The sequence below is a fragment of the Urtica dioica genome, chromosome 8, assembly GCF_054948205.1.
Source record: "Urtica dioica subsp. dioica isolate 48M chromosome 8, U.dioica_male_clone48M_v1_H2, whole genome shotgun sequence".
Taxonomy (NCBI): domain Eukaryota; kingdom Viridiplantae; phylum Streptophyta; class Magnoliopsida; order Rosales; family Urticaceae; genus Urtica; species Urtica dioica.
Genome location: NC_142763.1, coordinates 27371781 through 27386743, shown reverse-complemented (window position 1 = coordinate 27386743; position 14963 = coordinate 27371781). Strand labels below are relative to the sequence as shown.

General features: G+C 37.3%; 1 protein-coding gene across 1 annotated transcript; it reads right to left on the bottom strand.

Annotated features, from left to right (window-relative positions):
- Nucleotides 1–3677: 3677 nt before the first annotated feature.
- Nucleotides 3678–6554, bottom strand: LOC149388801 (GDSL esterase/lipase At1g54790-like). Its single transcript, XM_089623775.1, has 5 exons — nt 6304–6554; nt 5587–5787; nt 5317–5483; nt 4335–4608; nt 3678–4045 (listed from the first exon to the last, which is right to left on the bottom strand). The coding sequence occupies exons 1-5, from the start codon at nt 6542–6544 to the stop codon at nt 3711–3713; spliced, it is 1218 nt and encodes a 405-aa protein (XP_089479901.1). The 5' UTR covers nt 6545–6554; the 3' UTR covers nt 3678–3710.
- Between the last annotated feature and the right edge of the window lie 8409 nt (nt 6555–14963).

Sequence of the window (14963 nt, the reverse complement as noted above, 5' to 3'; positions counted from 1 at the left end):
AATGATGAATTAATGCCTTGATCATGAATACACGTGTGTGTGTGTCTTTTATTACATAATGTTTGGATTATTTGTGAGAACCTAATATTTTTTTTCCCTTACAAAATTAGTCATCGAATTTATGTTGTTATAGCATATTAGTCCATTTAATAAACGTGGACAGAAGCACAGATTTTTATTAATAAATTCTGGCTTATGGCGGAGAAAAACCGTGACTACATTTTATTAAAACAAGATAAAAAAGGGAAGAAGAAAACAAAAAGCAAAAATTACATTAATTTTTTATGATATCTTGAAAAAAAGTCCATATAATAAGAAGTTTAATTTAAAAATTTATGAAAAAACTTCAAACATATTAACTAACTTAAATAACCATTCTTGATGCGTCTACAATATATTTTGAGTAAATTTAGTTGCTCAGTAAAAAAAATATATAAAAAGCAAGTAAGTTTTGTTTCCATGACTGCATATATTAACCCTACCTGCAGTCCCTAACCATGTATGTATGATATTGTTTAAGCCAATGGTAAATGGGAAAATTAGGGTAATAGTAGTTTAAAAGTGTAACATTTTGAAAATAATGGTTGTTTTACCATTCTTTCTGAAAGTCCAGATCCACTGTTTAACCTGTCTTGTTAGATGTTGTTAGGGACAACCAATAGAACACCATATCATAAACAACAAACACAATAAGAACACCAAGAGTAATAACCTAGTTCGGCCTCAACTGCCTACTCTGGAGGATTTGAATCTCAGTGAAAAGAGTACTTGCACTAGATAATAGAATGAGTATACACGGGAATACAATGGATGATCACCTTCCACTATTCCTACCTCCAAGACTATTTCTATTAAGATATTAACCTAGCCCTTCTAGATTTGAGCTCCCCTCACTTTTCACACTCACACTCTCCCAGTGTTTCACTTCATAACAATAACATCAACTATAACAACAATAACAATAAAAGGCATGATTCGTCTTCACCAATGACAACCAAAACCCCACATGAAGAACCCACACTATTCTTGAAAGAACTATTTCGGCGTGTAAAGTGTGTAACCCTATCTAGGGTAAAACATTCTCCTTTTATAAGAGGCAACCAAATAGAATGTTCTGAGATCGGACACCAGGACAGACGGCACATATCAGGACACGGACAAATAAAAAAGCTGTCAGGAAAAGCCACGTCGAGTCCTGACAAAAAAGGGACGAAGAATGTTCTGTGCAAAGTCAATAACAACCCTTGAAACATAAGAGTTGCCTGAAACAAAACGCTAACTTCAATGTAACAACACTTTCGAAAATAGTTATTTTTTAAACCGTAAATATAAATAGTGATGCGAGGATATCTTTCTTATAATGAAACTGTATCCAGTAACTAGACTTAAAATAGAGGCCAAAACAGTAAGTAATTTAGAGAAGAACATCAAGAAAAATGATTATTTACTACTTGCAAATATATAATATTTTCGCAATAAAATCTTAGATACATTATTTTGTGATTAATTCAAAAAAGCGATATCACATGCAACTTTCACTTAAAAGGTTGAGTGGGTTAAATCCCGTGTGAAGGTAATTGTTAAAGAATATAGATACAAATTTTAAAAAATCAAATAAATGTCTAGCTTCTTTCTATTTAAAATTCATATATACAGTTGTTTTTATTATTAATCATGATTAAGTTAAATTATACCACATAGGAGAAGTATGTCTTCACTTGTGTCAGTATTCTCAACAAATTGGTTTCGTGTATGTATTGAGTTTATAAAAATTTGTTATCTAGATTACGAGTTAAGCATTTTTTTTAGCTCGATGAGGAGGAAAAAAAAAACATTAAAAATAATTTTAGCTATCTTTTCCATACCATTTCTCTACTAACCATTGATATTAATAAGCTAACCAATTTGCTCTAAATAGGCATTTTTAAATGTGTAAATGTATTGTCAAGAAAAAGAATTTACGACAAAGATGAGCATAAATTCCCCCTTACAGCTTTGCATTAGAGACGTCGATATAAAAAATAAAAAATAAAATGGGAAATCGACGTATTGGAAGGCAAGATTAATGGGGGACAAAGTCACGTAATCGTTGTAAAGTTGCCTTACACTCGAGCTTTTGGGAATACCATACCCCAAACAAAAGGTATCCAAAAATGATCATCACAATAAAACACTCCATAGCGCATAGGAACTAAGAATAAAATAGTGGAGCCATGATTATAACATAATAATAAAAAAGAACAATTAACACTACTTTAGTGTCCTGGGAGGGCCTTATTCCAAAAATACATCTAATTTTACTTGGATTAACCAAAAATATATCTACAAAACACATATAATCTATCTCATCCCTTGCTTGCGGTAGAAAATGAATTTAAACGTTTGACCATTTGCTTGTGTGGGTGGGTACTCACCACTTGAGTAACACACATAAAAAGTAAGGATAAATATATTTTATATACTCACAGTTCAGCTGAACAAAAACACTTCCTCCTTTCCATTCCTGAAACAACCAGTATTCGATCAAATTGGAGTACAGGACAAGAGAACAACGTGATGAATAGTGGCGAGGTGGGATTTCGGTTACTTTCGGTTGTGTTTAACCTTAAACTTATGGTTTAACTAGATTTTTAACTTAAAAAAAATATGTCCAAAACACTTTAAAAAGTCTTTTTTGTTTTTAACCTCAGATAACTCATTTTTATTGGGTCCATTAGATATATAGCCATATGTACACTTTTAGATTGTTATTTAGCCAACCTTTAGTAAATATTTGATAAATAATCACGTTCATGTATTTACACCCGTAAATTGACTAAAATACCCCATTTGATTTACACACTGGATGGGAAATAAATTGAGATATTTTAGTCAATTTACGGGTTTAAATACGTAGATGTGGCTGCTTACCAAATATTTACTAAATGTTGGATGTAGCAATTTAAAAGTGTAAATATGGCTAATTTGCTAATTATTTGTTTTTATTTGTTCAAATCTCAATTGCTAAAAATGCTAACCTTCAAATAAGGTTAAAATGACCATCTTTGCCGAAAAATTGATCTTTAAGCATCCGGTCCTAACTATTGGTAAACTAGATATGTTGATAAAGACTCAACACTCATTAGGTGAACTGATCTCTAGAAATCTTCATTGTTATTTTAATGTCTGTGTTTTTAGCTTTCTTTGGTTTAGATCTATTACTAGTCAAGCTGAGTCTTCTTTCGAGTGTTGGGTATTTTTCTACAAGGTTCTATCGAAACTTCAGATGCACAATACTCAAGAAGAAGATTTTTAGTTGTTCTAGAGCATCCGCCGTGAAGTTTCACTTAAATTGCGAGTGTCAGTCTTGAGGATGTGGTATTCTGTCTAGAGGATGGATGTCATTTATTGGTTGGCTGTTGCTTGGGCGATAAGTTCATGTTGTCGTCTTGGATATGAGTTTTTCTCTGATTTCAAGACATGGAGATTGGTTGTTAGACGACACTTTATTCAGTTTGTCGAGACGATTTAGTCTTGTGGAATTTCAATTCTTTGTAAATATTTGTTCATTAGTAGCCTTTTAGTTTGAATGAAACTTCTTTCATGAAAAACACTCGAGTTTAAGAAAATTACAATCTTATTGAAGAAATAAAAATCATTTTCTAGAAAATTGTTATTTTCATTTCAAATGAGGACCGAATTTTATTTATTTTCCTTAAACATCAATAAAGTCATGGCCAACCCAGATGGAACCAATAGATTAGAGCATGAAACATGTTACATATTGCTCCCATGCCATAAATTTTAGACTTCATAAGCGACGCCGAAGTCACAGAGAGAGGTGGTTCAGTGTAGTTTCCAGTCAAAATCTGAGATGTAACGTACTGATTTGCTGCTTCAGTGTAGTGATTCCCATCCCAATTCACATTTTCAGTTGGGTTAGCACACGGCGTAGCTGTCACTAAACTACCATTCAAAGTCTTGGTCTCACCACAAGCGATACGGTTGTCGAAATTCAACGGTAAACCACCAAATCCACAACAAGCCGCTATAGGTTGTTTGAATCCTATATAAAAAGAAAGAAAGAAAAAACAAAACAAAATAAACTATCATGTCAAGGACATAACCACACGTGGTCCCAATTTTATTTTTTAATCCAAAATTTAGTGATTTTTTTTTCTCATGTCTCCGTGAGTGTTTTTTTTACACACGCCCCCAAAATAAATTAAAATTGGGTTTATCTTTTTTTTTTTTTTTTTCTTATCATATAAGTCGCTCTTGAATTAAAATTATGGCAGCCAATGCTATAGTAAATGCAATATTTGACCAATAATTTGTGATAAACAAAGGCTTACCAAATTGGGAATAATTTGCAATGAGGCTGTATTTGATTGAAAAGAGGTCAACGAAAGTTAGGCTTGTTTCGGGGAATTGTGACCTAAGCTTGGAACAAAGATCGTGTAGTTGTGTGTTGAAGGCTTTCGCGACATTGTTGTGAGAAATAACACATCCAAATTGGTCAAGCTTCGACGTGTCGTTTCCAAATTTCGCAACGATTCTTGGTAAGCATCCGAGCGGGCCAGTGTTGTGTATCCAGAAATTTTTGGCTCCGCCTTCATCGTGTAACCTCTATTAGAATCGAGAATTCACAACATTTTAAAATATATATATATATATATATATATATATATATATATATATATTTGATGAAAATATGGTACTACATTTTTTATTTATTGAGACACCGATATATAATTGGTCTTTTTAACCCAAAAATAATAGATAAATAACCACCTAGCCTTATTTTCTGTCACAAAGAGTTCATTTTTAACTCATAATCCACATTCAACAGGTATAAAGCAAACATTATTTAGAAAGTTAGAATAAATTTTCAATTATTGAAAACAATGATATATTGCTGTTATTTTGATGATTTCTCTACTTCTATAGCACGATATCGGTATGCTTTGAACCTTAAATGGCTAAGGGAAAAAAATGAGAATCTATTGTACTTTGGTGTGTAGTTTGGATTAAAAAAAAACTCCATGAGATAGAATTTGATGGAAATTTTATGGAAAAATATATAACTGGACTTCAGATTTCATTAGTAATATGTATAACTGGAAAGTTTAGGTGCATAAACTTGAACTTATACAAGCATGAGTTATACGCTTCTCTCTTCTCACTCTCCTAGTGCTTTTTCCTAAAAGAAAGTTCTAACTTTGGAATTTGATGTTCCCCCACATATTTTTTATATTTCCATTTTCCTTCGTATTTTCATTTTCTATTATAAAATCCAGATTCCAAACATAAAATTGAGTGTCAAAATTAATCAACCTTTAATCCGCTCTCGATTTCAGCAATCATGGTCGGGATTGAAGCGACTACTTGATCTTCTGTTCTATAGCTCAACGCACCGTCGAGGTCGTTCTGTCCAATGTCCAACATGTACAGTCCTTGCTTGAAGCTCCTCTCTGAAGGAAGGACCTTACTGAGCCTCTTCTCTACAACAAAACCAATCATATTATATACATGCATAAATAATACGTGGAATTTTATTTTATATAAAATCCAACAAGCATGATTTGATTGTAGTGCAGATAAAACCTTTGGATAACAACTGAAGAGCGCGAGTCTTGAATCGAATGAATTCGGAGACTTGAACTCCGAAAGAGAACGGGCTTACTGAGGCAGCATTGGCGGGAAGAACGGTGGTCCCACCAGTCGCGAAATTACACCCGTTTTGGAAGTTTGGTGCCCCAACAGAATCCAAATATGGATTCAGAAACGCTTGCTTCATTGAATCCACTGCCCAAATGACACTTCATATTAGCTCATATCTAATATATAATCATTTAATAAACGTTTTCCCATGCAAACATAAACGACGTGCAAATTAAAAAAAAATAATAATCTTTTCCGAGGGAATATGTTGCTTGCTACCGTAGTTTTATCTTTAATATTTTGCAACATGTATGAAATAACGTATTTTTTCTGACTCATAATATTTTTTAATCTTAGACTTTGAAGGCTGTTGGAAAAATTAGTACCCGTTGTAACCTTTTTTTTTTATTATTATATGTTGCTTAGGATGAGGAATATATTCAAGAGAAAGAAAATTTGATGGAAAATGTATAATATAAATTGAGATTTTGTGTTTCTGAAATATGCGTAGAAAATGAAAATCTAATCATATTCGCTCAAGTGGGATATTGATTTGCTCATACTCCACACGTGTGAGTCTACTTCCCTCAATATCTTCTCAAGTATTTTCAAACACAACATATAATTTTTTTCCTGAGTTCCAGCCATAGCCATACTCACTAAGAAAATCGATGATCAAACGGCCATCACAAAACCGCCCGGCCGGCTTGAGAAAGTATGTTTGACCATACGGTGCCCCAACTGGGAAAGCCATTCCGGCGGCGAGCCCACCGGTGTCTGAATTTGAATCGCCAAAGTTGAATACCGCCGGGTAGTTGAAATCTGTAGCGAGGGTTGGAAGAGACAAGAATGGCAACACCAATACGATTGTTTGAAGTGTAATGGATTCCATAACTGCCATTTTATCTTTAATTTTTAGGCCACACCTTTACTTTTAACGTGTATGTATATCGTGAAATTGAGAGAGGAGTTTGGTGAAATTATGTGTCTTGCAAGGTTAGTCAAACAAAACATTGTGTCTTGCAAGGTTGGTTAAACTAAAGACTGATATAGGACTATTTGCATATCCAAGTAACATGTCACTATACTAAGCAAAGGCAACTTAGCTTCTAGTTTTAATTTGTATATATATATATATATATATATATATATATATATATATATATATATTTGCAGGGTTATTTTAACATGGGCAGGGTTAACATGGGCAAAGGCAACTTAACTTAGCTTCTAGTTTTAACATGGGCAGGGTTATTTTTCTGCGAGAAAATAGAATATGTGATATTTAATTATAGTTATGGCTAAAGACTAGTAAGTTGCAATGTCAAACACAACGTAGTATAGCAGTTAAGTTGTGCCGAGATGTTCCTCAAGTTGGATTAGTGAGAGCTTTAGAAATTTATAACCGATGGATTCTTGCGGTGGTATAACTAGAGCTTCTATATATTTGTATGATAAACTCGGAAAGGATCAAATATTGTAATAAAAGTTTAGATATCTCAAACTTCACTAATAAAGTAGAGCTGCCTGAAAAAGTTAAGATGTTGCATATACAGGCATTGTTTAGCCACTTGGTCACTATATATGTCAAAATCATTTATGAACAAAGTATATGAGAAGTAAAACCAAACCAAACCAAATCCTTTTTTTTGTGGGTTCGTCTCGAGTGGACTTTTTAGCCTTCGTGGGCTTTGATATGGAAATCCTAGTATGTCACAAAAAATTTAATAATTTTTTAAAACGACCGACAATAACTAACATCGGACACTTGAGACTAGCCAAGAGGTTGTATTGTCAACTCGTTTTCACTAAAAAATCACTACTGACATGCAAAATTCTGACTTCGTGCTCGAGTATTAGAGAGGTCTTAAAATTATAGGTATTTGAAATTAAATTGAGTTTATTTTATTTATTTCAAAAATAAATATAATTAACGTCTAAATAAAGGTATATTAGGCATACAAATAGATTATTTTACTTAGGGGTGTAATCGGAAAGTCGCCGAAAATCATATATATCCAAGGAATAAAATGTCGCCGAAATTCCTGGAAAGTCGGCCCGAAAGTCGTTGCCGGAGAGACCGCGGCCGACGACACGCGTGAACCTCGTTTCGTCGTTTTTTTCGGTGGAAAATCGACGAAACAAGATGTCGTTTCCATGAAAAACGATCGGTCTTTTTCGCTGAAGTTGGAGTATAAAAGCCTCCATTTTTCTGTGGCTGTCGACGAAAGTCGGGAGAAAAGAGAAAAAAAAAGTCTCGGCCACAGTGGAAAAAAACGAAGAAGACGAAGCATTTGCCGGCGAATTTCCTGGGCAAGCGGCGAGTTTCCATTTTTTCGTCACATCTCAGTTCAAAATCAACATTTAATCGGCGAAAATCGGGCGTGTATGTGGAAATCATCACAGAATCCAAAACCCCAAAAAATGAGCATAAACCCTAACTTCGAAATCCAATCCGAGAAAAAGGATTCCTCACCTCAATCCGTGAAATTTCTTGTTTCCGGTGCCTCCTCGTCCTTTTTCCGGCGGTTACCCCTTGGTCCGGCGTCTCGGCGGCTCACGGCGGTGGCTGTTCGTCCCTGTCGGAGTGCGCGGTAGAGGGAGACTCGGTGATGGCACGCGAAGAGGAGAAAGGGAGAAGAAGAGAGAGAGAAGGTGGCGGTGATGGTGAAGCTCGGTGGGTGTGAGGATTTGAGCTCGAATTTTTTTTTCCTTTGTGTCTGTAGATGTGCGCGCGCGGAGAAGAGAAGGAGAGAAGAAGAAAGAAAGAAAAAGAAGAAAGAGAAAGAGAAAGTGAGGTGGCCGAGAGAGAGAGGAGAAGGGAGAAAAAATTGCCACTTGGCACCCTCGCGTCATGCCACATGTGCACATGTGGCCCATCCACATTTTGACACGCCTCACCCAAAACGACCTCTTTTCATCTTTTCCTTTCAATCTCATCTTTCAAAATGTTGCACATAAGTCCTTTTAAAATAAAACCTCACAATCCTGTCCTTAATTAATTAAAAATAATCTTGAAAAATAATTGAGAAAATTATTATTATTTCCCGTTATCTTGAATATATCTAAGGGATCACGGAATTTATTTCCACTCTCGAGATTTTTAAATCTCCGAGTATGTATAAAATAATATCGAGTTTACTCGAATATTCTTATTCCGAAATTTCGTTGACCTTAAATATTATTATTTTCCAAGATATTTAAAATTGAAGGACGTCTCATATGCAACAAGAATTTGAAATAAAACTCGTCTATCTTATTCAAATTCACAAGTCGAGCGTTTACAAAAGTTTATACATTACAGTTTTAGATTTGAACTACATTTAAAAATATATATATATTTATGTGTTTTTCGCCACATTATTTCCGTTCGGTTTTCTGTCGGCACGTCGGTTTTCCATCGAAAACGACATTTGAAAACGGAATTTCACTTGCCCTTTTTCATAATTTTTCCGTTCGGTTTTCCATCGGCATGACGATTTTCCGTAAATCAGGAGGCTCGAAACGGCAACGAAAACGACATTTTTTTCCTTGGTTATATCTAATAAGTTATGTCAAATAAAATCAAAATTTTAATTATCTTTAGAAAGTTTACATATTAAAATAAAATTACGCATATTTTTAATTAACAAATCTTCTTCTATTCGCAAATAATAAAGTATAATACTGAGTATTTTTTATTTAATTATAATATTATTTAAAAAAAATGATATTTTTTTAACAATAGTACATATAAAATATTTGCAATCTCATAAAACAAATGATTAACACCATCGGGTTGGTTTGGTTCAACCCAATGTCACCACTATAAAAAAATCAAAACCAACCCGAAATAATTGCGGTTTGGGTTGGGTACACTAGTACAAAAAATAGCATTGGGTGCGACTTTTTTCGCACCTAAAAGTCAAAAGTCGCACCCAATGATACCTTTAGGTGCGACTTTTTCGCACCCGAAAATCCGCACCTAAAAGTCTTGGGTGCGAAAAGTCGCACCCAAAAGTCTTGACTTTCGGGTGCGACATTTAGGTGCGACTTTCCGCACCTAAAGTCGCACCTAAAAAGTCACCAAAAATAAAAATAAAAAAATAGCGACAATTATCCACAGCCACACGGCCAGAGAATACACACATGGCCAAATCCAAAACCGAATCCAAATCATCCACAAATCCGAAAATAATCCATCATCAACTAAATCCAGCAACAAATCACTTCATTTCAATCACCTAAAATCATCATCGAAATCGACTCTTGAACCATTAATCCAAAAATCCAAATTCATACCCTAGAAATCGAATTCCAATTTTGGGGAAAATATCATATCTCACCTCGTTTGTGAAATCACGTCTCCTCGGCGCTCTCTCCCCGGCGTCCTCGGCGGCTCACGGTGGTGCTCGTCTTCTCGACTGAAACACGCGCGGGAGGTGGGTCTCGGTCTGAGATCCCTGGCCGTCCTTTTTTTCCCTTCGGCTTCTTGGTGCCTCCGCGCTCTCTTCCCTCACTCCGGCGTCCTCGGCGACTCACGGTGGTGCTCGTCTTCTAGGCTGAAACACGCGCGCGAGGTGGGTCTCGGTCTGAGATCCCTGGCCGTCCTCTTTTTCCCTTCGGCTTCCTCGTGCCTCCGCGAGCTCAAGCACCGTCACACACTGTCTCGCTCTCTTTCTCAGTTACTCTCTCTCTCTCTCTCTCGGTCTGAGATCCCTGGCCGTCCTCTTTTTCCCTTCGGCTTCCTCGTGCCTCCGCGAGCTCAAGCTCCGTCGCACACTGTCTCGCTCTCTTTCTCAGTTACTCTATCTCTCTCTCGGTCTCTATCTCTCTCCCGTCCCATTTCTTCTTCTACTTTCTTTCTTCTCTTTTCTTTTTGTTTTATGGTTTGCGTTTTTCCTTAGTCGGCTGAGTGATATAAATCATCTAAAGAAGACCTAGAATTTGGGTGCGACTTTTCGCACCCAATGGTCCTTTTGGGTGCGACTTTTCGTACCCAATGGACCTTTCGGGTGCGACTTTGTCGCACCCAATGTTTTGACCGGTCAAAATTTATACAAAAGGGGGGAAAAAGACCGCTTAAAAAATTTGGACTTTTTTTGTCGCACCCAAAAGTTAACCTTGATTTTTAGGTGCGACTTTGTCGCACCCAAAGGTATTAATGAACTTTTGGGTGCGACTTGTCGCACCCAAATTTAAAAAAATCAGCGAAATTTTTTAGTTGCTTCAATGTCTTTTGGATGTGACTTTTCGCACCTGAAAGTCTTTTTTGGTGCGACTTTTAGGTGTGAAAAGTCGCACCCAAAAGTCATTCGCACCGAAAAACTGTATTTGTAGTAATGGTACAACCCAAATTTCATCGGGTTTTAATGGAGCGATTTAAAAAATAATACGGTTAATTTAGTTTGAATGATCGGGTTGTTTGGTTCGGCGGTTTCATGAACACTCCTAATTTTACTTGTTATTTATTTAATGTTTTCTAGACTTGATTAAAATTATTCAGTTAAAATTCAATAAAGAAATAGTTATTTCAGAGTGCAGATCTTCATTTGTTAATGAATATTATTAAAAAAAAAAAAAAAAAAAAAAAAAAAAAAAAAAAAGGTATGTGCACTACTGCGTGTACACATTTTTTTTAGAGAAATTACTTAATTTGCCACCAATTTCATAACATTTTCTCATTTTCCATTAAAAGGCTGATTTTTCCCAAAATGCCACTTAGATATCAACAATGTTGACATCTAATAGTGAAAGGGAAACATAGATGTCAACATTGTTGACATCTAATAGTGAAAGACAAACATATATATCGACATTGTTGACATAGATTGTGACATTTTAGAAAAAATTAGCATTTTGGTGGAAAATGGAAAAATGTTATGAAATTGGTGACAAATTAGACAATTTATCATTTTTTATAGATATCATCAGATTTTTTTGTCCTTGCTCAAAAGATATCATCAGATAATATATCGAGAAACAAAACGTTCATATGGCAAGATATTATAGATATAAGTAGCAAGAGAGAGAGAGTAGCAGCAGCTAATAATTGGGCTTACGAGAGAGAGAGAGAACGTGGAATTCGCTACAGGATGGAGAGAACGTGGAACATATTAAATACTCCTCGAGTCTCTCCGCAAGACAATAAAATCCAAGCAAGCCCCTCCCTTACCGTTCACGTCTACAGCTCTCTGCTCTCTCTCAAAACCAATTAAAAAAAAATCTCTCTCTCTCTCTCACTCAACATACACAATCTCTAAATCACACCCAATCATGATCCGTATCATCTCAACGACTACCATTCAACCGGAGCGACTGAATGGTGACGACGAACATGAATTCAGTGGCACTAAAATAGATCTAGCACCAACAGAGCTTTATGTCCTTATCTTCAGTTACGGCCAAAGAGGCCTCCTCTTCCACAAACCTCAGACTACAACCACATTCAGTTTAGTAAAGCGCTTGAAAGACTCTTTTGCCCAAGCCCTGAGCATATATTACCCCCTCACCGGCCGCCTCATTTCCGTCGACAACGACGACGATGATGACACCAAGTCGTTCTTCATCGACTGCAACGGCGCCGGAGCCGAGTTCGTCCACGCCACCACCGACGGCAGAGTCTCGGCAGCGGACATCCTCGACCCGGTGGCCATTCCGGAAGAGCTGGTTCGCTCCTTCTTCACCATGAACGGGGTTATGAATCACGAAGCCGCCAGTTCCGACCTCCCGTTGCTGTCGGTGCAGATCACCGAGCTCGCCGACGCAGTCTTCGTGGCGTGCACCATGAACCACACCGTCGCCGACGGCACTTTCTCGTGGCGCTTCTTCCGCGCGTGGTTCGACATCGCCCGAGCTTCCGGGGCCGGGGCGGGAACCGAAGTGGTCGATGATTACTGTAAGCGCCGCTTCTTCGGGCGGGGATTCCTTGATGGCATCACCGATCTCCCGATTCGCATCCCCAAACGCTCCCTCATCGCCCCCGTTGTCGCCAAGGATCCCTGCGTTGGGAAGCTCGAGAAAAGGATGCTCCACTTCAGCAAAGCCACCGTGGCAGAGCTGAAAGCGAGAGCCAACGCCGAGGTCCGATCCGCCGCCACGGATGGAGGTACGTCAAAACTTTTGTGTTTTCTTCCTCCTAATTAATTTATAATAAATGGCAACCTTATATTTATAGTTATACTAGTATATGGACCCGCTGTTTGCTCCGGGATATTTGTTGTGTAATTCGTAAATAATAACTAATATTAAAAGAAGTTACTAATAAACTATTATATATATGGCATCATGTATTAAAAGAATTCAGAACAGTGTCACGAATCTCATTTTTATTGACTTTTCATTGACATTGGCTATAATATTTATGTGTAAACACAAATTATCTTTATTCATTTGCGTCATATATGTAATTTATTTAAAAACTAAAATATACAAAACAGTCTTTTAATCGTGAATGTTGTTACAAGAAAGTTGGCTTTTTGGTTCAGGCTTATGTATTGTCACTCATGTCGTTTCAAGCATCTCGAAGAACATATTTCTGTTCAAACTGTGTCAGCTCTTGTTGTGGCGTCGCTGACAGTTTTTTACTGTTATCAATGGATGCGTGCCATCTGGCATTGTTTTACATCAGAGGACATTCTCTTGGTCTGTCTCATATAAAAGAGATTGTAAAAACCCTTGGTAGGGTTACTGACTTTCACGCCGTAAAAACACCTTTGAAGAAGAGGATTTTGTGTCTTTGGTTTTTAGGAGTGTGGTCTCCGGCAAGAAAATTAGACCTTCTGCTTGTATGCGTTAACTGAGGTTCTTTGACACACCGAGTGATTGTAAAAGTGAAAAGTGAGGGGAGCTCAAATCTAGGGGGAGCCTAGATTAGTAATAAGCTAAGTTAGTATTGGAGGTAGGAATAGTGGAAGGTTATCATCCATTGTATTCCGTTTTGTACTCATACTTTCGTTTAGTGAAGTTACTCTTTTCACCGGGATTTACATCCCCCCAGAGTATGCAGTTGAGGCCGAACAGGGTTATCATTCGTGGTGTCTTTTATTTCTTCCTGTGTTGTGTTTACAGGTGTTCTTAATCTCTTTACAACATCTCACAGTTTGATAAAACAGTGGATCTGGACTTTCAAGTGGTATCAGAGCAGGCACCCTAAGTTGCTGGGTGAGGTTCTTGCAGATCCAGCTGGTATTGCTCGAGATGGACACTTTCAGAGAATGGGGGTCTATCTCTCGGGCATCTCTTCTTGATGGGCAGAACTACGCATATTGGAAAGCCAAGATGGGAGCCTTCATTAGGTCTATTGATCATAAGACATGGAAATCTGTCATTACATGTTGGGAAGCGCCAAAGACACTCTCGGCCGATGGTGTTACCATAGTGAAAAAGGCCGAGATTGATTGGAGCCCAACTGAAGACGAAGCAGTTTTGTCCAACTCTAAATCTCTCAATGCCATCTACAATGGTGTTGACAGGAATGTGTTCAGGTTGATCAATACTTGTGAAAGTGCCAAAGAGGCTTGGGATATTCTGGAAACTACGTATGAGGGCACAGACAAGGTCAAGAACTCTCGAATCCAACTTGTCACCACCAAGTTCGAGAACATGAAGATGCTCGAGGAAGAGACTATCAGTGAGTTCTATGTTAGAGTCAGAGACTTATCAAATGAGTCTCACTCTCTTGGAGAACCTATGTCAGATGCTAAACTGGTAAAGAAAATCTTGAGGTCATTGCCTGAAAGATTCAAGATTAAAGTGACCACCATTGATGAAGTTCACGGCACCTCGGTGATGAAGGTGGATGAGCTAATTGGGTCTCTTCTCACTTATGAGATGTCCTTCACTGACTCATCTGAGAAGAAAACCAGGAGTCTTACTCTCAATTCTGCTTCCACTGAGCCCATATCCACTAAGCTGGATGGGTCCACAGAATCTTACGATGAATCTCTAGCCTTGATGGTCAAGAACTATGGGAAGCTAATGAAGAAGTTTGAGAAGAGATCTCAAAATTTCCCTGGTCAATCTATTTCCGGACCTAATCGTGAGAAGACCTTTCAAGGCTACAAACCTGGGAATTTTAACAAGAAAGGAAGACAGGACAGGAGAGCATCCTATGGGATCCAAGGGAAAATGAATTCAATGTCGAGAGTGCGAAGGTTTCGGTCACATCCAAGCTGAGTGCCCAAATTATCTGAGACGTCAACAAAAGACCTACACCACCACTCTCAGCGATGATGAAAGTGAATCAGGGAGTGATACAAGAGAGGAAAGAGGAAACAATTTCATTGCCTTCACAGTGCAAAGTTCAGTTTCTATCGAAGCGTCATCAGAGGAGAATAAAG